This window comes from Dryas octopetala, chromosome 3 (assembly GCF_963921425.1).
Source record: "Dryas octopetala chromosome 3, drDryOcto1.1, whole genome shotgun sequence".
In the NCBI taxonomy this organism is placed as follows: Eukaryota; Viridiplantae; Streptophyta; class Magnoliopsida; order Rosales; family Rosaceae; genus Dryas; species Dryas octopetala.
The window spans coordinates 20155458-20182212 of NC_141368.1; the positions used below are offsets into that span (position 1 = coordinate 20155458).

The following is a 26755-nucleotide window of genomic DNA, read 5'->3' on the forward strand; positions in this document are numbered from 1 at the left end:
GAAGCACTAAAGATATTTTTGTTTATGGTAAAATTCTTGTTTTTCTTAAGAATGAACAAATTCTAAGCATCCTAAGTGAACCAAATCTACAGAACTACTAGGAATAAAAAATATTTGCTTTGAGAGTTACTAACCCAAGCATAAAATGAAGAGATGTGTACTCCTAACTATTAAAAATACATGACATTAGAGGTGAAAAGAAAATCTTTTTAAGAATAAACAAGAATTTCTAAATAAATTAAAGAACATGTAGGAAAATTGCTAAATAATAAATAAAGGGGTCATCTCATGGTGGTGTATCCCTTCTCTACCTTGGTGAGGAGGTTTGGAACCCGATAAAAAATGAGATTCATCCCGCAAAAATTAAAAGAAAATAAAAGGAGAGGAAAATAAAAACTTAGAATTAAAGAGACAAGAGAGAAATTTAAACTAACTTTATATTAAAAATAAAAGGGAATATTTACAAAAATAAAGCACTCTCAATTAGTCTCAAAATACTCTTGTATATTTATTTAAGAGATAATTAGACTTAGACCTTTTAGAAAAACAGTTTTTAGATGAAGACCGAGAGTGTTTTAAAATTTATAAGAAAATCCTTTCAATTCATAATAATTTATAAAAAAAATCATTTTAATTCATAATAAAGTCCTTTTAATTTATAAGAAAATTATTTTAATTCATAATAAAGTCCTTCCTCGATTTGAAGGGTATTTACCCCTCTAGAATGTAGAGTGGGCTTTATAGAAGCTGCATGTTAGGTTTTAACTCCAAAATTTTTCAAAATTTTGGAATTAAAACCTAACATAAAGTCGTCACAAAAGAAAAATAAAAGGACTTAATTAAAAATCCAAAATCACTATCGGTCTTAGTCTAAGAAAAACTCATAAAATAGATTGGACTCTAAATCTCCTTTTATTAATATATATATATATTATAAATTCTAAAGAATTTACTTAAAATTCAGAAAATAAAACTAAAGATCCTCAAATATGGGCTAAAGCCTAAAGGGTGCCTTTTATAGGCAAAAATTAGGGCTGTCCATCGGTCGGATCGAATCGGTAAATGCCCTTGCCGATTCGATTTCCGAAAATTTCGGTAATCCAGTTTTGATGCCGATTTCCGAATCGATTTTTTCGGATTTCGGCATTTTTCGGATCCTTCGGATTTCGGTATATTTCGGTATTTTCGATCCTTAGATATTTGCAGGCCTTCTCATTTCTCTCCCCTTATTATGCATTTTCCCAAATACCTACACACAGATTCACACCAAAACCCAGGATCGAAACAACACACAGAAACCATGGGGAGGGAGAACAGACAAAACATAAAGCATCAAACATTCACATCAGCTTCGATTCACAGACTCACAGAGTTTCTAGGGTTTGATTTGGGAGTTTTCAGCTCGATCAAAATTGGACCCATGCGTTTACACCAATTGACAGAGCTCGGAGTGAGGAGAAGAATGGGACCGGAATCGCCGCAATCAGCCGTCGGAGTCGCCGGAATCGAGCTGGGGAAGCCACAGACTTCCCGGCTTCAAAGCACCATGTACGGCGGTCGTTGGGGCTGTTGGTGATCACCGAAGGAAAAAGCATGCCCAGAGGAACCTTGTGGGACTATCCCGACAACGAGAAGTCGCCGGAGTGAAAAAATCCGGCTAAGGGGGGTTTCGGGTCTGGTGTGTTCGATTGGGTTTTTGGCTGGGATTTTGGATGATCAGAATCTAGAGGGAGAGAAGGGAGGAGAAGACGAGCAAGAAATGCCCGGCCACGTCGCCAGCCACCGTCGGACGGCGGCCGATCATAGAGAAAGGGAAATCAGGAAGGGAGGAGAGATGAGAGAGGAGAGAGGAGAGAGAAGAGAGAGTTGGGGGATGCGGCTGGTTTAGGAGGGAAGGAAAAAAATTCTAAGTTTAGGTTTTTATACTAAAACCCTACTGTATGAAAAGACCAAATTGCCCCTTATAACTTCGAGCGTCCCTAATTTCACCATCGTAAGTCTGATTCGGTTCCGTTGACGTCTACACGATCGTAGGCTCGAACTCTACCTATCTAGACTATAATTAAATTATAAATCCTAATAAAATTTATTGTTCCTCAATAATTCACTTAAATCAGTAAAATTCAAAATAAACCCTATTAAATACCATATACCCTAAACATAATCAATACCCTATCCTAGATCCTATACATATACCCTATACTAGTATCTCTATATATACCCTATACCATATCCTAGCTAGTAATGGTGTAGGAACAACCAATAATAATTTGATTAGTTTTGGGGTTTAGTCAGATTAAGGTTTGGCCAATTGGGGGTTTATAAATATACATATATATATATATATGAGAACATCTCTGATCGAAACCGTCTATGTTTTAGGAAATCATTCAAATATCATCTATGCAAAAAATCATTCAAATCGAAAATTGTTTAGCCATTTGATTAGTATTAACAATATTGAAATCTAATTGATGAATTGTGTTTGCATGTCTACATAGTTTAGATGAACAATAATGACTGATTTGACTAATTTTTTGCGATGATAATCTTTAAGGAGAGACCTAAAAAATGAATGGTTTCGATCATTAAAATACAATGGAGAATGGATTCCACAAAGAATCTCTTAAGTATTCTTAAGAAAAACTGAGAAAGTGAGGAAGAGAGAGTCACCGGGGGGGGGGGGGGAATAGGGGTGGGTGGGCGCAAAAAAAAAAAAAGAAAGGAAAGAAAAAAATGAAAAAAAAGAAAGGAAAGAAAAAAAATTGGAGTTTGGGCAATTGGGGTTTCGATTGCGGTTTTGTTTGGGGTTTCAATTGAGATTTTGTTTGGGGTTTTTTAGTTGTTTTAATTCATGTAATACATTTCTATATAAATAAATAATTAAAAATATCTTAAACCCTAATATAAACTATAGTATAAGACTATAATACCATAATACTAAACCCTAATATAAGACTATAATACTATATGTTATATGTTATATACTTATATATGTTACATATATAAATTATAGTATTATAAACTATGTAGTATATACTATCAATATATAAACTATAGTCCTATAGTATTATAAACTTTATAAACTATATACTATCAAATATATAAATTATAGTCTTATAGTATTATAAACTATATACTATATTATATACTATTAATTATATAAACTATAGTCTTATAGTATTATAAACTATATACTATCAAATTATAGTAACTACTAAGAACTAATTAGTTTATAACTTTATATATAACTATATATTATATACATAAACAATGTTAGGTATATAAACATTATAGAGTAATTAATAAATAATAATAGACTTAGTGTATAGAGTTTAGTGTTTAGAAATTAAAATTGTATGCTTAATTGGGTTTTAAGTTTTAAGTTTTAAGTTTTAACTTTTAATTATAGTGTATGGGATATTAATAGAGTTTAGTGTATTTAACTTTTAACTTTTAAGTTTATGATATAAGATAAAGTGTATAGACTATAGAGAATATATAATATATAAGGTAAAGTGTCTAAAACTATAAGTTATAACTAAAAGTCTAAAACTATATACTAATTAGTAATTTTATTATATAGGGTATAAGTATAACTAAAATTATATATTAAAACATTATTATATAAGTAGTTTATACTTTGTACTATATACTATATAGAGTTATAAATTATATAATATATAAAGTTAGTAAAGTTATAAACTATATATTTATATAAACTATATGACATTATAAACTATATACTATATAAACTATAAACTATATAAACTATATACTAAGCATATTAATGTAATAATAATACATATAAATATATATAATCATATACTAACCATATTAAATTATTAATGTAATAATATTACATATAAATATATATAACTAAATTTCGGTAATTGTTTCGGATTTTTCGGTATATATTTCGGTTTTTTCGGTAATAATCGATTCAGTTGCTTTCGGTCATAATTTTCGGTAATCGGTCGGTTTACCAATTTTTTTCGGTTTTTACCAAAACCAAACCAATTTTTTCGGTAATTTTTTGGTTTCGGATATTCGATTTTCGGTATGTTAAAATCGATTTACCAAACCAAAAAATTTTGATCGGTAGTCGGTCGGTTCGGTAAATACCAAACCAATGGGCAGCCCTAGCAAAAATACAAGAGGGTGGAGGAAATTGCTAGGAAAGTGCTTCTATATATATCTAGAGTGGTTGGACATGTGTCACGTTCAGAGAGGAGAGAGAAACCAGCAGAAAAGTGGCTGGAGATAGCTACTAAACTACTCATCTTCGACCATGTGGTTCCACCCACCAACCCACCCACCCAATTTAAAGTCCACCGACAGTTGTGACTTGTAATACACTTGGTTCAACTAATATTCAACTAGTGCTTTGAAATTAATTATTGCATGATATATATAATATATATATTTGTTTTGTGACATATTGCATGATATTTCACTCAATCAAGAAGGGGCCTCCCATAATCCTGATTACAAAAGCATTTCTATTGGTCTCACACAATGACTCACTGTCAATATAATTGAGCATTGCTGAAGCAGCAAGAGTGGCTAAAAGGTCATTACTTCATCTTTAGAGGATTGTGAAGATGAAGCATCTGATGAGTACTGTTTCAACTTTCAACTTTTTTTTTTTCTCCTTAAGACTTGTTGCTCAGACCAAAGGAAAATTCCTAATAGACTACTATATATATATATTTGAACTTTCTTTTTTCTCCTTAAGACTTGTTGTTACTGTGTGAAAACAATAATAGAGATGGCTGTTTAGGCATCTTTCCAAAAGAAAAAGCATAAATCCTTGGACATAGACAATTTGGACATGATATGGTTAGCCGTGTGGACCCACTGCATTACAAAAGCAATAGCTATAATCTTAAAACACTTCTGATTTCCTAGTTATTCTCCTACTTCATTGAAATCCTATCGACCCTTAGCAAAGAAGTGAAGAACCGAAGAGAAAAATGGCTCTGGTGGGAGAGGCTCTGCTCACTGCTTACAAATATAGTTGTCGGGATCTTCTACCCAGTTTTATAAAAGAAGAAACGTTTGTTTCAGTTAAAGATAAGTCAATTTTATCAATGAAAAGAGGCCATTTGCTTTACTATGCTTATCATCAGTGGATTATTCGGCACGTGTATTACTAGTTAGAACCCTAGCTAACAAAAAAGTGAACTTTGGCTTCCTTTTATAAATTCACATTACCTAACGTAATGCAATTCAGGATAGACAATTAAATTTTGGTTACTGCAGTTTATAGTTTTTTGTTATATTTAATTGGGTTTTTATCACAAATAGTCTCTCAACTTTCACAAAAATATCAATTTGATCCTTAAAGTGTATTTTTACTCAATAGCATCCCTCATCTTTACTATTGAACATCATTTTGGCTCCGGATACGAAAAAATTTTCCGAAAATTTCTACGGACTCATCTTGATTACTACTATTTTTATATAGGGTCAAATTATCAAATTGACGTTTAGTATTTTTTAGAAAATTCGGGAAACTAGTTTGAGAATTTCGAATTTTCTGGAAAATCAATTTGATAATTTGACCCATATAAAAATAATAGTAGTCAAGACGGGTCTGTAGGAATTTTCGAGGAATTTTTTCGTATCTCGAGCTATTTTTGACGAATTTTCAAAGTGTTTCTAGGGACCAAATTGATATTTGATGGTAAAGATGAGGGATAAAATTGATTGAAAATGCACTTTAGGGACCAATTTGATGTTTGAGTGAAAGTAGAAGGACTATTGGTGATAAAAAACCTATTTAATTTGCAAACAGATATTTATGTAATAATTAGTTATATAAGCATCATCTGTATGGTCTAAATATATTTCAGAAGATTTATATTGGAAGAGTACTTTGGAAATAACTATATTAGCTAGGCCTTCTATTTGATGAAAAAAAATGAATGAATTATGAATAATGCTTAGCATGAAAGCATCTAATATCATATATAGTGGATATACAGACAGGTGGCCATAGAAAAATGGACCAAACGTTTCATCACGGTTTGTACTGCTTTTTGTATCACCTGTAGACAATGTGGACATGATATGCTTAGCCGTGTGGACCCACTGCATTACAAAATGCATTACAAAAGCAATCGCTAAAGACACTGAGCTATAATCTCAGGACACTTCTATTTTACCAAGTTGTTCACTTACTTCATTGAAATCTTATCGATCCTTTGTCAAGAATTGAAGAGATAAATCGCCTGACAAATTAAGTACAAGAATATATGAAAAAAACCAAACATGAACAACTTCCAAAAGCCTTTTATCTTACTACCACTAAACGTCGACAAGAGGAAGCTTCCTAGCAGCACCCACACCATGTTTACGCTTAACCGAGTGGGACCTACTGCATTACCGAGGCAATTGCTATATATTCAATTGTAATCTTAAAAGACTTCTGTATTTCCAAGTTGATCAGCCATTTGCAAAATTAGTTTAGAATACTACTTCATTGAAAACCAAGTTGAGCTATTATATTGCTCGGTCAGTAATGGCCAGCTGCAAGAGGTCTTGGTTTAAGTGTTAGTCAAACAAGAAAAGACTGAAAGTAATTAAAAATTAGGCCAATAAGCTTCCTAGAACACGCACATAACCACATATAAAACATTTTTTAGTCATCTACAACTAACAGCCCAAGTCAGTGTACTTGATCGAGCTATATAATCCTAAAACACTTTCACAAACTCCCCCCTTCTGCTATTTGCAAAAGTTAGAGAATACTTCTTGGAAATCATTTGCAAATTAAGAAGACAAAAATGGCTGGAGCTTTTGTTGGAGAGGCTCTGCTCACTGCTTCCATCCAGGTGTTGTGTGACAGGATTGCTTCACGCGACTTCATCGACTTATTTCGGAGGAAGAAGCTCGACGATTCACTCCTGATGAAACTGAAGATGAAACTGTTGGTCCTTTCTGTTGTGCTCAATGATGCAGAGGAGAAGCAAATTGTGAAGCCTGCTGTGAGAGAGTGGCTTGATGAGCTCAAACATGCTGTCTTAGATGCAGAGGACTTGGTGGATGAGATCAACACTGAGGCTTTGAGATGCAAGGTGGAAGCTGAATATGATCAAACCCACAAATTCTCCAAGGTGTGGAACTTTCTCCCTACTTTTAATCCTTCTTGTCAAGGCATGAATACTAAGATATCAATGTTATTGGAAAGATTAGAAACCCTTGCATACCAAAAAACTGTCCTCGGTCTCACTGAAGTTGTTGGAGGGAATCAGGTTTCACAAAGAACTCCAACAACTTACTTGGTCGATGAATCTTCTGTATGTGGTAGGGATGGAGATAAAAAAGAGTTAGAAAGACTGTTGTTTTCTGACCATGCAAGCTGTGATGTATCTGTCATTGCCATAGTTGGTATGGGCGGGGTTGGTAAGACAACCCTTGCTCGACTTCTTTACAACGATGACAAGGTGAAAGAGTATTTTACTCTTAAATCTTGGGCTTGTGTTTCTGAAGATTATGATGCTATTAGGGTAACTAAAACCCTTCTTGAGTCGATCACTAGAAAGCCTTGTGATATTACAAACTGGGATTTTCTTCAAGGTGAACTAACAGAACAAGTTAGGGGAAAAAAAATTTTATTTGTATTGGATGACCTTTGGAATGAGAATTCTATTGACTGGAAGTGCCTCCAGGCACCTTTAGCTTTTGGGGCAAGGGGAAGCAAGGTCATTGTAACTACACGGAATGAAAAAGTTGCATCAATCATGAATAATGTTCATATACAGTACTTGGAACCGTTGTCACTTGAAGATTGCTGGTTGTTACTTGCGAAACAGGCATTTGCAAATGAAAACCCCAGTGCACATCCCCACTTGCAAGAAATTGGCAAACAAATTGCACGTAAGTGTAATGGTTTGCCTCTGGCTGCAGAAGCACTTGGGGGTTTGTTACGTTGCAACAAAGATTATGGGGAATGGAATAGCATATTGAAAAGCAATATTTGGCAGCTATCGTACGATGATAAACGCTATATTCTCCCCGCTCTAGGATTGAGCTACCATTATCTCCCGGCCCATTTAAAACGATGTTTTGTTTATTGTTCAATTTTTCCGAAGGACTATGAATTCAAGACGGAAGACGTAGTTTTACTTTGGATGGCAGAAGGTTTAATTCCACAAAATGAGAATGGCAATAGAATGGAAGAGGTGGCTAAGAGATACTTTGATCAGATAGTGTCACGATCACTATTTAAAAAGTCAAAAGAATCAAGTTTCACAATGCATGATCTCATTAATGACTTGGCTGTATTCATGGCTAGGGGATTCTGTTGCAGGTTAGAAGGTACGGAATCACATGAAGTTTCTAGAACAAGTCGTCATTTATCATATATTCAAAAACTACTCGATACAGCTCCAAAATTTGAGCCATTATACGGGATTAAGTTTTTGCGGACATTCCTACCCTTAGCTTTGGGAATATATCGGCCATATTATGTAAGCAAAAGAGTTTCACATGATTTCTTGCCAGCACAAAGATGTTTGCGGGTGCTGTCATTATCAAACTATACCAATATCACCGAGTTACCTAATTCTATTGGTAATCTCATTCATTTGCGCTATTTAAATCTTTCCTCTACTGCAATAAAAAAGTTACCTGATATAGTGTGTTCTCTATGCAATTTAGAGACATTACTATTGTCAAATTGTACCTCTCTCATTGAATTGCCTGCGGATATGAGGAAATTGATTAACTTGCGTCATCTTGATCTTCGTGGAACTAACATAAAAGAGATGCCATTGCAAATGGGTAGACTAAAAAGTTTGAGAACATTGACTGCATTTGTTGTTGGAAAGTCAAGTGGGTCAAGCCTTACAGAATTGAGGGAGTTACCGCATCTTGGAGGAAACCTTTCTATTCGAAACCTGCAAAATGTAGTTGATGCTATGGATGCCTTGCAGACCAATTTGAAGGAAAAGAAAGATCTCAAGGAGTTGGTGTTGGAATGGGGTGAGGACACCAATGATCCCCAAAATGAGAGAGATGTACTTGAGAGGCTCCAACCTCCCATAAATTTAGAGAAGTTGACCATCAGATTTTATGGTGGAACTTGCTTCCCAAATTGGTTGGGAGACTCTTCCTATTCTCAAATACAATTCATGTGTCTCAGTGATTGTAGTTACTGTTTGTCCTTGCCACCACTTGGGAAGCTACCCGCTCTTAAAGAGCTTTCTATAAAAAGGATGAAATTTCTTACGACTATCGGTGCTGAGTTCTATGGCAATGGGTCTTCTCTAATATTTCAGCCGTTTCAATCTCTGGAGAAGCTAGAGTTTGAGGAGATGCTTGAATGGGAGGAATGGCAGCCAAGTGGAGGTGAATATCCAGATTTTCCTCGTCTCCAGGAGCTAACATTAAGGAAGTGTCCGAAGCTGAGAGGAAACTTGCCTAATCATCTTCCTTGCTTGAAAAAACTTTTTGTGGAGGAGTGTGTGGTTCTATACGAAAGGGCCACTACAATCGTTAACATGGACTACTTACAACAATATTCTTTTCAACAATTGAGCTTGGTTGGATGCCCGCATCTGTTATCATTACTTGGTCAGAGAACAGAGTACATGTCATCTCTTGGGAACCTTAACATTCAAAATTTTGTTGATATAGAGTGCTTGCCCAAGCAACTGGTGCATAGCAGCAATTGTCTTCATCGTTTGTGGCTCTCTGATTGTCCATCCCTGTTGTCGTTCCCTAGAGATGGTCTACCTACTACGTTGACACAACTTAATATAACAAGTTGTAGGAGATTAGAATTCCTACCTCATGAGATGATGGCCAAATTGACATCGCTTCGGTTTTTGCGGATAAAGAATAGCTGTGATTCACTGAGGTCCTTCCCGTTGGGCATTTTTCCCAAACTTAGCAGTCTTGTAATAAGGGGCTGTGTGAATCTGGAATCCCTTTCCATTGAAGGAGTTGATGAAAATCTCAACGACTTGGATATCAGGGAGTGTCCAAATCTGGTCTCTTTTTCCCACGGAGGATTGCCTACTCCCAACCTGAAAGCATTTGTAGTCAGTGGATGCGAGAATTTGAAGTCATTGCCCGAACGAATTCACACCCTCACCGCCCTTCAAGATTTGTACATATGGAATCTTCCAAATGTTGTGTCAATTGCAGAAGGGGGTTTGCCTCCCAACCTACGAACATTTGGTATCTCTGGAACTGAGCATCTGTTGGAGACGTTGCTCAAGGAACAGCTGCTCCCTACCACTCTCAACAGTCTTCTGATCTATAAACAGAGTCTGAAATCTTTGAACGGAAAGGGACTTCAACACCTCACTTCTCTTCAAAGGCTAGAAATCTTTGACTGTCCGAATCTCGAACGCCTGCCAGAAGAGGGTTTGCCAGCGTCTCTTTCTTTTCTGAATATCCAGAAATGTTCTTCAATTCTGAAAAAAAGATACTGTGAAAATAAGACAGGAGAAGATTGGGCCAAGATAGCTCGCATTCCTTGCATAAAGATAGATGAGGAAGTGATCATATGAGCACTCACAAAACCAGAGTCAGGTATGTACCTACCACCCCACCACTTGTTTTTTATCTGTTAAATCAGAGCATCGGCTTATTGTTTTCTGAGCTTTTGGGCTTCACTTCTGTAGAGAGCTTTTGGACAATTGATGGCCTTTGAATGGTGCTCTGACATGAATATGGTCTTTGAAAGGAGAGAATTGACCCAAGATTGCTCACATCCCCTGCATTGGCATTGATGGACCTTTAATTTCATGGGCCAAGACAATATCTAATTTTCATTCAGGTACCTCTTCTATTGTTAATGCTGCTACTTAGTTACTTTGCTCCAGAAGTTTCAGTAGACAAATATATCTTTTGAATTCTTCCCTTACTCTATATTTATCACTCTCCAACAGTTGTGCTGTTTATACCTGTAACAATTTTGCTTGTAATTCCTCCTTCGTTACTTGATATGTGTGAAAATACTTGTAATGAGATATCCTATGCATGAAAAGGAAAACTTAATATTGTTATTTTCAATAATATAATTTTAAATAAGGTTAAACAAAACCAAGTTAAAAAACTGAACTGTGTGCTTGTGTTCTTGTGTTCTTGGCCACCCAAAATCACCAATATGCTTAGCAGAAGCTGGTGATCAGTGTTTTTGAATTTTTCTAACCTGTATATAACTATTTAATTTTTGAAAAAATTAATTAATTTATCATTAAACAGCTCTGTGGTTCCTTTTGTGATGCTTATTATTTGAAGCTATTGGCTAATATATTTGAAAGAATTTGGATTTCTTAATTTTAACTACTCTGATACTGATGTTTTTCTTTTTCTCTTTTTGCTTGGGTTGTACTTGGTCAGTCATGGTGCCAACTGATATGTGCAAAGAGAGATGAAGTTAGGAAGAAGGTACTTGGATTGGATTTGTCTGATTTGTGGCATCCATTTCTTTAATTTTTTTTTTGTTTTTGTTTTTTGTTTTTGGCTAGCATTCACATTTTTATAATTGGTTAATAGCATTCTTCTTTGAATGATGCAGAGACCACGAGAATTGAAGGCCATGGGAAGAATGGAAAGTGACTCCGAATGGAAGATATAATTCATACAGAATTTTGCAGAAGCAAAAGACAGTTTCTCTAGGAAAATGATTTTAAGAAAAATATCAAAAATCAGTTGCAACCCCCTCGGATCTGATCACTTACAACCCGCTCAGTTACAGCTCACAACCCTTCTTATTCCTTATGAAAAAAAGATTAATTTTGTTTACATATTATTACTTTTCTCTTTATAGTTTTTGTTTGTCACCTTATTTCTCACTGGCATTGAAGAGGATGCTGATCACAACATGCCTTCTCTTGCAGAGCTTTTCATTTGCAAGCTAGGATTCTTTACATGTCATTGCCAGAGGAGGGTTTACCACTGTACATAGCTTTTTGAAACAATTGTCGCAAGGAGGAGAAAGGGAAATTAAGGTAGAACTAAATTGACACATTCATACATATTGAAAATTTTGGATGTATTACAGCATTATAAATTTATAAGTACCAAATGTCCATTCATATTTAGGGAGTCTTCAATTCTTCGTCAACTATTTCGCAATTAGGCCAGCCTATATTTGTCTCCTATCTGTTTTAGACAGTTTGCTATATAGTTGAAAAGCATAGACTCGTTTTGGTTGAAATTGAACTTTTCAAATTGACTGATAGTGGATGCATGCCTCCTTATTATATTGTTTTTGATCAGAACGGAAAGTTTTTTGTTTATGCTGCAATTTGTGGTTTAGTTGCCTTTTAGTGATCAACTGATGCACTATTCAAGTATTCATCTAATTTTCTGCAGCATTCTATATTATCCATTCCTTTTTTGTTTGGATCATTGGACAGTGTTGTGTTTAAACAGAAAGAGAAAAAAAAAAATTTCACATCTTGAAGTTTAAACTTCAATAAGCGAAAACAAAACAGAGACACATATTGGGTTGCCCAAGTTATATGTTCAAATAAATCTATGTAATTAATTACTTTGATTTCCACGAAATATGCAACCAAGCTATTAAGCTATCCAAGCTATTCTGAGAGTTTTATTTCCATGAAAAAATGCGAAAAGGAAAGGGAAAAAAAAAAATGGAAGAAGGGATGAGTGTGTAGGTATGACATTGTTTTCCTCAAGTTGGTGCACATACACAACAGTTGATGAGTGTAATTAAAGTGAAATTTAGTTGAACATTGTAGATGAGCTTTAATCTGTTTTATTTTTTCATTTCTCTTTCATCATCAATATTTCTAAATAACTGAAAGAAGGGATTACTATTTCCTATATTGAGAGAGAGAGAGAGAGAGAGAGAGAGAGAGAGAGAGAGAGAGAGAGAGAGAGAGAGAGAGAGAGAGTATTGATAATATAAAGAACAGGCTCAGGTTGTCAAACTTGCATGCACAATGAAATGAATAGCTTCATATCAATTAATTGTTAAAGCTTTTATTTAAGTCCCTTTAATTGTTCCATTTGTCTTCTTGTACAACCTAGGACTTGTTAATGGGAATTAATTTGAAGAAGTTGCAACAATTTGGTTTCATTAATTAAATCTATTCAAATAAGTTTGCTTGTTTTCTAAGATCAATCTATCAATTCTAATTTCGTCAACTTTGATTTTAGGAGTATCTTGATATAGAAGGAAAGAACTCCAGTTTACATCCACACTGAGTATCTTTGGGAAGAAACAGACATTTTCACAATTTGGTGTGGCACACAAGTGTCAGAAAACACATGAAGGTTCTCTATGCATAATTTCTTAACAACTCTGAAATTTTTCCTTTAGCGAGAATTGCAGTTTCCATTTACTATTGTTATATAAGATTTGCTCATGACATTCTTTGAATTCTTGGTTGTGTTTTATGGGCAGATATCAATGTTGGGGACCTCTAAACGTGCTACTACTTGCAAATATTACACTTTGAGGCTAGAACAGTACATTATTTGAGGTGCTAGTTCTGAAATCGTGATATACAGTCTTTTAAAATTTTAAAAAGACTTTGAGTAATACTTTTGAGTACCTTATTTAATGAACTTTATGTCATGCATTAGGTCTAACAAGAAGGAAGCTCCAAATTTTCTTGCCATATGTCCATATGAGGTTTTTGCAAAGAAATGCAGGTTTCATGTCAGCAAAAACCAATTTAGATTGTATCAGCTTATTGGATATCTTTGTTCACTTGAGAACCAACTTAAATAGGAGCTTGAAAACTTCTTTGTATTGTTCTATGTACTTCCAAGTTGTTTATTAATGACAGTTTCTATGTTTTTTCTGGACATCATGTTCAAGGGCTTGTACTTTAGTCGTAATATAACAGGAACCATGTAAATGCATAGTGCATTCGTAATTCTACCTGTTAGAACTGATTCTAGACATCTGGTTACACCTTGCATCAAATAACAAAGTTAAGGTCTGAGTGAATTCTTTTCCATTTCAAGTGGACTTTTGTTATGGTCTTTCTTCGTTGATGTAAGCATGTTGCCAATATGTTGAACCATGTAGTCTTTTATTCTCTTCTGCCTTTTTTTTTTTTTTTTTTTTTTTGTACTTTTAATTATTTATCTTTAATTTTTCATTATGTGATTGACTAAGCGATTGACATCCAAGAGGACGTTGATCACAACTTATGCCTTTTCTAAAATCTCAAATTGTTAATTAGTAGTCTTTTTACAGGACATAATGTCTTCTCTCATAGATCTTTTAATTTGCAAACTTGTGCACAAAATGATGCAATCGTCCAAGCAAAATAAAGAAAATATGAACAATAAAGATATAATAAAATTCAATGTGAACTTCTCCGACTAGACTAACTTCAAGATTAAAAGCAACTATGAATATAATACACGGAGATTGAAAGAAATGGAAACGAAAATGCATTAATACGAGAAACAAGAACGTGGCATAAAAAATAAAGAACAAAAACAAATCAATACCACAAATCTGTCGTTTCAAAATTACTGATTAATTCCTTGTCTCATCTGTGCTTCTAAAGCTGCTGTACCATTGGCCATCATCAGATTACAAATATAGTTGTTGGGGTCTTCTAATCAGTTTTATAAAAGAAGAAACGTTTGTTTCAGTTAAAAGATTGGTCAGGTTTCCCAGTTCAGGGACAGAAAGAACAAGAGAAAAGAGGCCATTTGCTTTGCTATGCTTATCATCAGTGGATTATTCGGCACGTGTATTACTAGTTAGCACCCTAGCTAACAAAAGCAGAATGACAAACAAAAATAGCAGTAAACGCAAACTTGTTCCTGTAAGAGAGAATAAAAAAACATAAGAATAATGTCCATCAATGCTTTTTTTCCATTGCTGAAAACCAAAGCATGCCTCCTTGGCCCTGTTAATCTTGTTTAGAGAACTGCCACATGATTTCACTTTTTAGATGTACACGGCTACAAGAAATAACTTACAAATTAACAAAATGAAACCAATAACTATAAGGGCATCACGTTGCCCCACCGAGCTAAGAATTATATAGAGGAAATTGCTGGAATATTAAGTTCTAACCCTGCTCTGCTCACCTAATTTTCTCAAATTATAGCCTAATTTTCTCAAACTTTCCTACTTAGTGCATTTAATTTAACATTGGTTAGTTGCGGTGGCTTTATTTAACTCTGCAGTGTGGCCTTCATCAAGAACTGATCGGTGTTTTTTCTGCTATTGAACCAGCAATGCATCTCTCGCCCTCACCTTAGGCCTTGGGATACCTTGAACGACACCCCCAACCCCAAAAAAAAAAAAAAGAAAAAAAAAAAGAAAGAAACAGTGATACTTCACTTGAGTCAGTGTCACCTATATTAGGCGACTCCTTTCCTGGCAGTGTAGTTAGTTGAGAGTCTTCTGGCCCATGGGCTTTGATTAGGTGACCAAGAAATTGGGAAGCCAAGCACGGCGCACCATCTTAAATTCAAAAGGGCAACAGCAAGGTTTTCTTTAGAATCTTTAAAAAGCTGTACTATTTGTGATTCAGCTTCCATTTCTTCTGCAAAGATAAAGTCATTCTCAAATTCTGTCTTTTTGGGAAAGCTACCATCTTCATCACATATCATACGCATACTCAGAACCTGCAATGCTTCCATGGCTGTGTTGTGAAAACCATAGTTGGCATAAGCAGAGAAAACAAAATGGCAGGTAGCTGGATCAGGCTGAATTTTTGCTTGGTGCATCCACTCAACGACAAATTCAACTAAGTCAATCACTTCCTGGCATTTATTTCAGGGAAGAAAAGAATCGATATTACTAATCAATCAAGCAACAAATACGGATTTTGGGGTTGATCTCAATAAAATAATGTTATATCAAGAACCACACTTATTTTTTGATCTTACTGTTACTTCAAACCTCTATGGAAAAAGCGTAAGGGGTAGATATAAGATACCTTTTCACAGGCTTTTTGAAGAATGGTATTAAATAACAAAGCATCAAGTTTATTCCCTTCTGAGCTGGCTTGATCCAAGAGATTCAATGCTTCATCAATATCATCATCTTCCAACAGAATCTGAAACAAAAATAGGCTCACAACATAATCACCCACACACACTACATACGAAGTAGGAATGCCCTAAACAGGATAAAAATACCCTTATTAAAACTACGTCATTTTAAAGAATGTATCTCTATTTTATTTTTCATATTAAAATTACATCATTTTAAGGACTTTTTTCTTTAACACTATAGTCCTCTCCCTCATCATCAGTTTTAGATTACTTATTCATGTTATGGTCATCTTCATAATTGAAACTTACTTTCAATTTCTTATTTAAATGTGTGTGTGTAAAAGAAAAAAACTTACTTTCAAAGTTATACTTTTAGTTAAGAAAAATATGCATCTTTCATTACCCAGTTTTTTTTATTTTTTTAAATGACCTTTATATAAATATCTTAACCTTCTATTAATGGTGCTTATAAGGCAAGGAAGAATTTTCTCAGGGTGTGGTCACATATTGGCCCCAATTAGATCACAATGAGATATAAAAGAATTTCTATAGCTTATCGAATCAAATTAAAATGAAATGCATTCTCAGACAAAAAGTAGAAACAAACTGAAGTGCATTCATATATTGCAAACACTTACTTGGGAAAAAAAAAAAAAAAAAAAAAAAAGAAAGAAAGATGTAGAGAGGTGATTTTTATGTGAATCATGCAGAACTTAAATGCAACTACTTTGCACATCAGGAGCTGGACAAATTACACTTTTGATCACCTACATAACTGGCAGCAGTATCCTAAGAAGGATAAGAATTCAGACTGAGCAATTAAAATACAATAAAGCTACCTTTATGAGAGCAGTGTAAGTCACTGTTAATGGATAAAAGCCATCTCGCAACATCATGGAAACCAATGCACTAGCAGATCTGTAACATCTTAGAATGCTACAACAATCAATCATTATATGATAAGTCGCAGCATCTGCTGGGAAACCAAATGACTTCATATTTTTAAATATCTTAATTGCCATTCGACTCTGCATGTAAACAGAAACACACAAAGTAGATAAACACTAGTCAAATACTCCAGATGTCATTAAGTTGCAAATGAAAGAAAAAACAATGGTGTTGGAAGCACCTACTTCCTTAGCCTCAACAAGTGAATGCAACACTGTATTGTAGATAGGTGTTCCCAGATAAATGTTATTACGACCAAAAAGATTCTCCGCCACATGTAAATACTGGATCAGCTCTCTTATCATCCCCTCTGCTCCCAGGGCTTTCAACTGGAAAAAAGAAAAAAGGATGAATGCCATAGATAAGGCTGGTGGGACAGAGAAAAAAAGAAAAAAAAAAAAAAAAAAAAAAAAAGGAATGAATGCTAGAGTAGGATTTTATAAAAGGAAAAAAAAATGTAGTCTCTGTGGTGGAAATTGCAGAAAGAAGGCTGGTGCAAAGAAAATGAGTTTAACTGTTTTTCAATTAAACATTGCACAATGAACATTTTTTAGTACTACAATTTCTCTGCCTTCTGTGGGTGATGTCCTTTCTCTTTGTAAATCTTGTTCCACAAACTTTGATATGTGAGTTCAAGGAGAGAACTACAGATACCAGGCCTAAGCGGCATGGAGACAATAGGCCCAAAAAAAATAATGATGCATATGCTGCACTTTGTTAAATAATAGGGCACCTAGTGTTGTATGTACACTACTACAAGATTTGACTATAGCAAATAAATTTTATCACAAAATTCATAGTTCCTTTTCTCCTTAGCTGCAAGCGACTCACTAACAGCTTCAATAGATGAAAGATCAAGTATCAAGCTCCTTATACCTTCGTGATGCAATAGAGAAGCTGTAGTATCTTACCTATATTATTTGATAAAATTACATAATTATGTTGTTCAGTTATCAGATGCTGATGTTCTTAAGATTTCCAAGAATAAAACTATGTACCATGTTTAATTAAGATTCAAGCTTATTCATTGGTCTAATGCAGTGTTGAAATAAAACATCTAGAATGTACCAGACACTAAGGAGCCACTCAATGTCAAAAAATCGGTAACTCAAAAACAAACTCGATTTTGTTTTTCCAAAAAAAAAAACAGAAGAAAAGAAAAAGAGAATGCTAACACATTCTTATATCAAATAGTAGAGGCAGAACACAAATTCCATTTGCCCTCACCATGTACATACCCAAACCCTTGTCAATCAAGGGCGGCTATTCCACTTATCAATATTGGTGTATACAAGTTCACTTAGTAAATGCTTTGTTCTATCATCAGATTATTAGAATATAGAAGAAATGCAAACTCAAGTGGTTAAAGGTAAAACTTAAGTCTCTGCTTCAAAAATTAATTCCCTTTCATTCTCCATTAAAAGGAAGGAGATACATGAGGCTAGGAGTTACCAAGTTCTGCATTGATAAATAACTGTGCTGAATACCATATTTCGCCATATCCATTTCAATAGCATTAATCCGTTTAGCAGAATCCACCTGTGACAACATGTTGCCCTCTTCATATGGGGCATTTACGTTACCAAATAACGAAAACAGCAGCTCGTACGTCTTGATATTTGGCATCACTTTTATTTGTTTCATTTTAGCCAACATCCGCACCGCTCGTTCTGGTTGATCCTGCATAGTTCATGCAACAATATTTGAATTGATAGGAAAAAAAGTAATAATAAAAAATGAAAAAAGCTTGCAAGTGCCGGAGAATTTCAACTGAGCACAGAACAGATGAAAATTTTATAACGAGATCAAAATATAGAAAATAGAAAAACAAATCCTCATTGATACTTCTATCATGCTGCCCTCTCTGCTAGCATAAATACGTTTTGATATGCTCATGTCACGTAATCCTATTATTAGAGCCAAATAAACCCATTAACTATCACAGCAAGTATAAAAGATAACTTGCACAAAGTTCTTCCTACCATCTACAATATTCAAAAAGTTTAGGGACCAGGGTTTGAATGCTCAGTATCCTACATCATAGACTACCCATGTGTGATGGAATTCAGTTTTATAATTTTATAAGTCCTAATTAATGAGGCCACAGAAAAGAAAATAATTCTGATATGAGAATGCAGTTCTATAAAATATCAACTCACCAGTGTGTCACATGCTGCAAGAAAAGCATTAAAAGGATATGGAGATGAACATTGAGATATTTGATCCAGCAGAGCCTCAGCTAAATCCAATTCTAGAACATTGCTGCAACCTATAGAAAGGGATGCAAGAGTGGAATCATATGGCTTCAAATTTCTCTGCTGCATAATTTTTAACTGCAGAAGGATAACAAATTTTCCAAACATCTCCACATTAAAAAAAAAAAAAATGAACAAAATACATTTCCAGCAAATAAAAGATCAGTTCTGCAAAGATGATTGGCATATACAATAAACTAATATAACTTACAATTTCCATGCCACTACTGAAACCTCTCTGAGGAACAACTGCTCTGACAAAGCCATCATATGTATGGCTTGATGGTTGCAACCCAAAATTTTGCATCTAGACGAAAATGGGCCCCTTTAGTATGTCATAAGATGATATCTGAACCAAGTACATATCAAAAAAAAAAAAGGGAAGGATATAGAATCACATAATTATAATGGATAATAGAAATCTATGAAATCATGACCAAAAGAAACATAAATGGCATAAATGATTCCAAAAACTGAAATCGAACTTCTGAAGCCTATAATTACATAGTTCTCCAAACAAGAATCACATTTAACATAACCTTCATCACATTTAAGATTGGCTTATAAAGAGAGAAATTCCAGACATTATATCATTTTTGTATCATATGATATACACAGAACCAACACATGATTAAATAGACAGGTTATCATACCTGGAGGACTAACTGCTCTGCCAGGCCATCATTTCTTAATTTTGCACAAGCATGAATCACATCACTGAATGACCATCTCAAAACCTTCATGATGGGCTTGCTCATATGTGCATTAAACAAATTTATTTGAACTTTCTCAACTTCTCCATCTCCCAAGCCAAAAGTAGTGCATTGATCTGAACTAACAGCATGGCCATCCAAAATCTTAGAGCATATGGAAGGAGCAGAATGTTCATTCTCCTCTAAATCAAGTTTCTTCAAGCTTAATTCACAGTTTGAAGGTATTGGAATGTCCAATCTTGAAGAATACAACTTTCCTTCAGTATTTGCATTAACACAAGTGTTTCCCCTGATGGCTAAAGCCACCATATATTGCAATGTCTCATATGCAGATTTTAAATCTCCCAACCTAGTAAAGGACCAAATAAACTTTCGTAGAGGGATAATGCTCAGACTATAGTGTTTGACATAGTCCTTCCAAATTTCATGGGCTGCAGACAGGTTTTGCTGCCAAACTGCAAGCTAAAAGCAATGAAAATACCAAATAACTATCATTTGAAACAATTGAGTTTAGAATAACTAGGTTCCACTGTCAATATTTCACAAATGCATGGTGAACTACAAGGAAAACTAGTCATATCACCATATATGGTCAGGGAAAAATGATAAAGCCTGTGGCTAAATCATCCAGAAACATAACCTATGCAATCAAACAGTACAAACATCATCAATTCAATCACTTCCAACCCTGAAATTTGATGTGAAAAATACCCTTCTTATGTTAAATCTTGGCATTGCAAAAATTCAAGAGAGCATCACATCATCATCATCAAAAACAAAATTGTCAATAAAACAGGATAGTTCTCAGTATCTAGGGAAACTAGGGCATTATATTCACAATTACTGATCAATTAAAAAGTTATAAATAGGGCTTCCATTAGAAATTGAAACTGATATTTTTATCCCCTTACAAACACTTTGAAACATCGCAACACGGATCATTTGAAGCAACAGAGCAGGAGATTAATAGTAATCTGAACATGTTATTTTTCTTACAGAGATTATAGCAAAAGTGAAGCCCAAACATTTTTTCATTATAAAAGAAAAGAAAAAAATGCAACAGTGATAAGTCAAACGCTTTGTGTGCTTGAAAAGAGGTACACAAAGATATTTAAACAGCGCAATACAAAAATATTTGCTTTACACACCTTGAGCAGCTCTGAATATGTAATTTCATTCTTCCCCACCATTTGACGCTCCATCAAGTCCAAACACTTATTCGCATTTATTATACTTCGCATTTTGGCACAAGCCCTCAAGAAATTGTTGTAGATAGGTAGAACAGGATAGATGTCATGACTTTCTCCAAGGAAATTTATCAAGTTAAGGGACTGATCAAAGAATAGGAAGACATAAGAATATATTAAGTTAAGGGCCTGATCAAAGAACAGAAAGAAGAATATTTTAAGCTAATCCTAACAGCAGCTAACAAAATATTACAGTACAAATATGATTTCATCTTAAGGGTGGTTCTGAGAGTTCAATAACTACAGTTATAATACCACGGTAATCCTAACAAGATAATCATACTATTACAAACTGACTAAGCTAGCTAGATAATACTGTTTTAAGTATATAGTATGAATCGTACCTCCTCCAAGTATCCTCCTTTACATAGAGCTCGCATCATAAGCAAGGAGCATATGTTATTCAGGCTAATCTCTTTTTCATCCATTATTCTCCAAGTCTCCATGACAAACTGCATGAAAAAGAAACAACTACCATAAATGTTACAATCCATATAAGACACTTGGAATGTTGAAAACAGAGTACCTATAAGAGCAACTATTGCATCTCGAAAAATAGGAGGATGCCATCTTTACCTCCAGAATGGCCTAACTGAAGCAAATCAAGGGGCAGGATGGAACAATTACAAGCATTGCATTTTCACAAAGTTAACAATGTGATCCTACCTATGAATATAACAAGAATTATGTATACATAAGTTGGCAAGTTTTCCTATGATACACTTCAGATTATCTTAATCAGGCATAAATATCAACTACTCAAACGCATTAATTGTCATTTTCTAAGCTAAATAACACATATGTGAGATTTGACCCTATGTATGTCAAACATTTAGATTAAATGACATGTGATTAATAAACAAATAATAAATCAAGTCATCCTTCCTAGATAATGTAACCAATATTTAGTAGAATCAGACAATATAAACACACACGTGTGTCTCAACTAAATTTCATGTTCTTCAGCTTACCAATGGATCAGGTGACCTCGCACAGTAATTAAGAATATAAATGAAATCATCAGCTCTTAATGAGTGGTTCCCATGGCTAAGATTCAAAAGCAGATTGGAAGCTTTGCTTCTGTCACCCAAACGTAGTGCATCAACAATTTGCATCTGCATGGACCTTGTAGTTGATTCTGCTCCGTGCCACAAAACATCATGACCTGCATTTATAACCTTGCACTCAAATTCAGAAAATGGACTTCCATATTGATCATCCACATTGTTAAGCTCATTCGAAAGCAGCTAAATTCTTCTGCATAGGTATATTTCCATGAACACAGAACATGCAAACATGCACGTGCACACCTGACGACTAACCAAAGATTCATTCTTTCAGACACTTTAGAAACATAAAGCAGTCGGTATGCACATGTATCCTACTTCACGATAAACCAGGGTTAAAAAAAGGCGAAGAAAGATATGTGATGCCAACTTAAAAAAATTTCCGTTCTTTTTCCAAGAACTTTAAATAATTGCAATTGAAGCTTTGATTTGACTATGGAAATAATAAAAGTCACGTGCAGCCTAGTAACTTACATATCTATAACACAGTAGATGGGTTGTGAAATATTACCATTTGAGGTTGTAAGAGTTCGAGAATAGTCCAGTTTGTCAGAAACAATTCTTCGTCCCTATAACAAAAACACTAATGAGTAGAAATAATAAGAAAATAAGAGAAGAAAATTATAATTCTAATTCTAATTCCATTCTTTTGCTTAGTTACGAACTAAAATTCGAATTATAACTACCTTTTTTCGGAAAGGAACTTATAAATTAACTTGCTAGCAAAATTTCCACAACAACAAAACAGACAAGGAAAAAATAGCTATATATGTGTGTGTGAACTACATACATACATACATACATGGTATTGTGGTTTTGATTGGCAAAAGGAGTCTGCAATTGAACGCAATGGAAGCCTCGCTCTGTAAAACAAGTAGCAATGTGATGAAGGCCATGTTAGTGAGCCAAACATGAGGACGTTGTGTATATATATATATATATATACATATATTTGTTGGACTACAGTGGACTTACAGAGGTCTGTGCATGATTTTAGAACTCCCTCAAGTGCAAACCCTAGCGTTCATTGTCAGTGGCGAAGACACAGTGGGAATGACGTTACCGTCCGGCAATATCTGGAGGTGGGCAGTGACGGCGTGACGTGGTTCTTTGGGTGATGGGATGATGGGATGATTTTGGGGATTGTGGGGTCTGTGGGTGGTGGTGGGTTCAGATAATAGAGGAAGAACCTGCATCCTCTACCAATTTGGTTGCCACATCTACAAACCTTGCATTTTCCCTCAAATAATATTTATAAAAATTCATTTGGGGGTTTTGGCTTTGGAATTGAGGTGGGTCTGATTGCAACTTTGGAAGGGGGTATGTGTAATCTGGGTCTTTTAAAGATGAGAGTTGTTTGGGCTTAAATTTGTCACCAACCGGAGTAATTTTTTGTATTAAAGTGAATGTATCATTATTGATCGGGCTGCCTAAATGTTGGGTGACATTTGAGACAACTCACTTGGTTGGAGCATTTCATCAAACACGTGTAGTGCCTGTTATTTGGGTGGAGGTGGCTGAATGCTAGTTGATCAAACACACCCAAAATAATCAGTCCAAGCTGTGTGTATAGAGTTCACGCCAATTGGTTGTCAAGATTGAAGTGTCGACTGAGATTGGTCGGAGCAATTGGGTTGGTTCTAAGGATATTGGCTTAGGCTGACTTCGAGCTTTAAGCTAGTTGATCGCAGGTGGGAAGGTTGCAGGGTGTTTGGGTTTGACTAACCAAGTAAATGATGTTGGGTTTTGGTTTGTTTCAGTTAGGAAGTCAAATTGAACAGGTGGCTGGGTATTGGTCTGTAATAGAAAATATAAATAAAGAAGAAGAAAAGAGGGTGATGGCTGTTGTCGGCTATGGAGTAGAGATGGGTTTTGGTGGTGAAGAAAAGAAAACGAAGGGATTGAATGGTAAGGTGCCGACCTGGAAGAGAGAATGAGTTTTTTTGGAAAATATAAAATAGTTGGCTTGTAATGTTGAGAGGAAGAAAAGATGGGAAAAGTTAGGAAAAGTTTTGCTGGGTGCTTTTTCTAAGCATTGATAGCCAAACATATGGCTAATTGGTTGTTTTACATATACATATTTATATATTAGTTAACTTTAGGAGTTAACTGGAAGTGAACAAAATAAAAAGAAGAAAGACACGTTGATGTTGGCGAGGGGCTGCAATAGAGATTTATATATTGTGGCTCCTAGATATCAATTTGCTGTTCAGACTTTTTAATTTGGAATTGTAAGTACTTTGTCTTTTTTAATTTTGTAAATTGAGGTTATTCCGTCGATTTACACATATTTCATTTAAATTTCCATTAGCATAGCACCATATGTTAATCACGTAGGGTCCTTTTTAAGGGCAAAATTGTTTATTCCATTTAGATTTATGCACCATTTTTTCCTCCTTCATTTCTCGCTAAATTTAGGTTGATTATCCCTCAATAAATAGAGCTTTGGATGAAAAATGTGTAAATTGACGGAATAACTTCAATTGACAAAATTGAAAAAGTTAGTGTTACACCTCAAAGTGGAGTCTATCACTTTGAGCATGTGGCAAGCCACATTGGTTATCAACCTTGAGATAATATCATCTCAAAGCCAATAATCAATGTAAAGCAAATTAGCAAACAAATACCTTGTAATCAGAGTGAAAATTTTTCTTTTTATAATATAAGTAAGAGTAGATGCAGTCATGAAAGCTTTACCAAAATGGTGAGCTCCTTAGGTTTAGTCAAGGAATGAAATTTCGAAAATTTCGCCGAAATTTTCGTTTTTTTTGGATACCGAAATTTTATCACATATCCCTTATTTTTCGTAAAAATTTCGGCGAAATTTCGCTTAAATTTCGCCCGAAATTTCGATGATAGAGCCAGTATGTTTTTGTAAAATTTCTCCAAATTTCGTCGAAATTTGGGCGAAATTTGGCGAAATTTCGGTGTAACTTACCGAAGTCACAAAGCCCACCTATATCTTTCTCTTCCCCGACTCTCTGCAACTCTCTTTCTCCGGTGAGTTTGGCTGGCGATCTCCACTGCAAAGGGAGCGCCTTCCTCCCCTCTCCCTTCTCCTGGTCTTCATCAGCTTCAAAAGCCAGCCACGCCGGCGTTTTTGGGCAGATTGCAGTGGAGGATCGCGGTGGCGTTGAGTCGTTTGCGGCCATGCATGTCTCGGCGCCGAACCCTCTGGGTTCTCACCCCCTCGGCACAGCGAGTCCCTTGGCACCTTCAATTTGGTCATCCGATCTGCAACGACGGCGATTCGAAGGGAAAGGCTCCGCCATTCACTTTTTGTTCCCAGCGGAGATGCAAGGTCAGCAGAGATGCAACTATGCAAGTAAATAAAATAAAATAAAAAAATAGAGGAGAGTGCACTCAGTGCAGGATGTGTTTTGGGGAGTAGGGGAGTGCAAATAGGCTGCTGCTTTGCCAAATTTGATTTAAATATTTAAATATGTTTTTTTGTCAGACATTAGGGTATTAAAAATGTAATAAAACCTAATTAAAAGTTTTAAACAATATAAACTATAATATGATTTTTTTCTCTTTTTTTTTTTTTAAGAAAAACTATAATATGGGTTTAGTAATTTTATATAAGTTTATAAACTAAATATCACTATGGAGTATTTAAGTTTATAATTTTATATAAGTTTGTAAGTATATAAGTTTAATATAATTTAGGGTTTAGAGAGTGCTTTATTGTTGATGGTTTATGGTTTAGAAGGTAAGGTTGAGTAAATTTAATAATATATGGTATAGGGTATATAGAGAGTATAGCCTTATAGGGTATATAGAGGGTATAGCCTTACATGGTATAGGGTATATGGAGGGTTATAACCTTACATGATATATGGTATATAGAGGGTATATAGTTTAGGGTTTAGAGTATGAGGTGTTATTTATATAATTATTAATCAGTGACCCATTTTTCTAATAGTATTTGCATCCAGCGCGCATTATATTCACCTTTTATCACATAAAACCTACTATATAATTTGGTTTCTTCAATATTTTTTATCTATATAGTAAATAATATATTAAATAAACATATGGTCAAGTTTCATTCAAAATTTCCGTATTTTGATAGTAATTTCCGTCGTTTTTGTCTAATTTTATCGAAATCGAAATTTTAATCGAAATTTCCACGAAAATTTCCGTCGAAATTTCCATCGAAAATTTCCTCGAAATCGAAATTACACTCCTTGGGTTTAGTAGTTGAAATATAATTGATAAAAATGAAAAGCAGACCCTTGCTTTGAAATGTTCAAAGTTAGACAACTTTTATAAATGGAAATCCAAAGTAAGGTTATTAAAAAAAACCTATTAATGTACCAAAAACCAAATTATAAGATTCAAAACAAATGAAGTAAATAATGAGTCATTCTATTCTTTAGTGTAACACCCCAAATTTTAATAATTTTGGGTTAAGAATGTTACTAGGTTAACTACATTAGTTTAGAACTAATTGGTATCTTTTGGAACACAAAGAATGGATTTACTCCACATTATGGTTTTATAATAGCTTTCTTTATAATTTAATGTTTATGCATGAAAAATGATATTTTTAAGTT

At 34.6% G+C, this 26755-nt stretch overlaps 1 protein-coding gene and 1 pseudogene across 4 annotated transcripts; one reads left to right on the forward strand and one right to left on the reverse strand.

Moving 5' to 3' along the window:
• Positions 1–6534: 6534 nt before the first annotated feature.
• On the forward strand, positions 6535–13803 carry LOC147291681 (putative disease resistance RPP13-like protein 1 pseudogene; annotated as a pseudogene). Of its 2 annotated transcripts, XR_015121463.1 has the most exons (8): positions 6537–10548; positions 10641–10795; positions 11362–11409; positions 11540–11712; positions 11862–11972; positions 13150–13266; positions 13397–13475; positions 13579–13803. The product of XR_015121463.1 is annotated as a putative disease resistance RPP13-like protein 1 pseudogene, transcript variant X1 (transcript). The 2 variants fall into 2 exon arrangements; XR_015121464.1 differs by lacking the exon at positions 10641–10795 and having other exon boundaries at positions 6535–10548.
• A 963-nt stretch (positions 13804–14766) lies between these two features.
• Positions 14767–24147, reverse strand: LOC147291682 (pentatricopeptide repeat-containing protein At1g76280-like). Of its 2 annotated transcripts, XM_086237870.1 has the most exons (15): positions 23172–24147; positions 22999–23059; positions 22708–22765; positions 22101–22294; positions 21474–21581; positions 21031–21213; positions 19823–20344; positions 19381–19476; positions 19074–19247; positions 18367–18594; positions 17100–17243; positions 16806–16994; positions 15909–16028; positions 15595–15732; positions 15348–15512 (listed from the first exon to the last, which is right to left on the reverse strand). In XM_086237870.1, exons 1-15 carry the CDS (start codon positions 23183–23185, stop codon positions 15486–15488), a joined length of 2256 nt encoding a protein of 751 aa, XP_086093996.1. In that variant the 5' UTR covers positions 23186–24147; the 3' UTR covers positions 15348–15485. The 2 variants fall into 2 exon arrangements, with proteins under 2 accessions (XP_086093995.1, XP_086093996.1); XM_086237869.1 differs by having other exon boundaries at positions 14767–15732.
• Between the last annotated feature and the right edge of the window lie 2608 nt (positions 24148–26755).

Coding starts and splice junctions, on each gene's coding strand:
- LOC147291682 (XM_086237869.1), bottom strand. Junction 21,582..22,100: donor CGAGGTCACCTGATCCATTG/GTAAGCTGAAGA, acceptor TTTTTCATGCAG/TTTGTCATGGAGACTTGGAG. Junction 21,214..21,473: donor AAGGAGGATACTTGGAGGAG/GTACGATTCATA, acceptor TTCTTTGATCAG/TCCCTTAACTTGATAAATTT.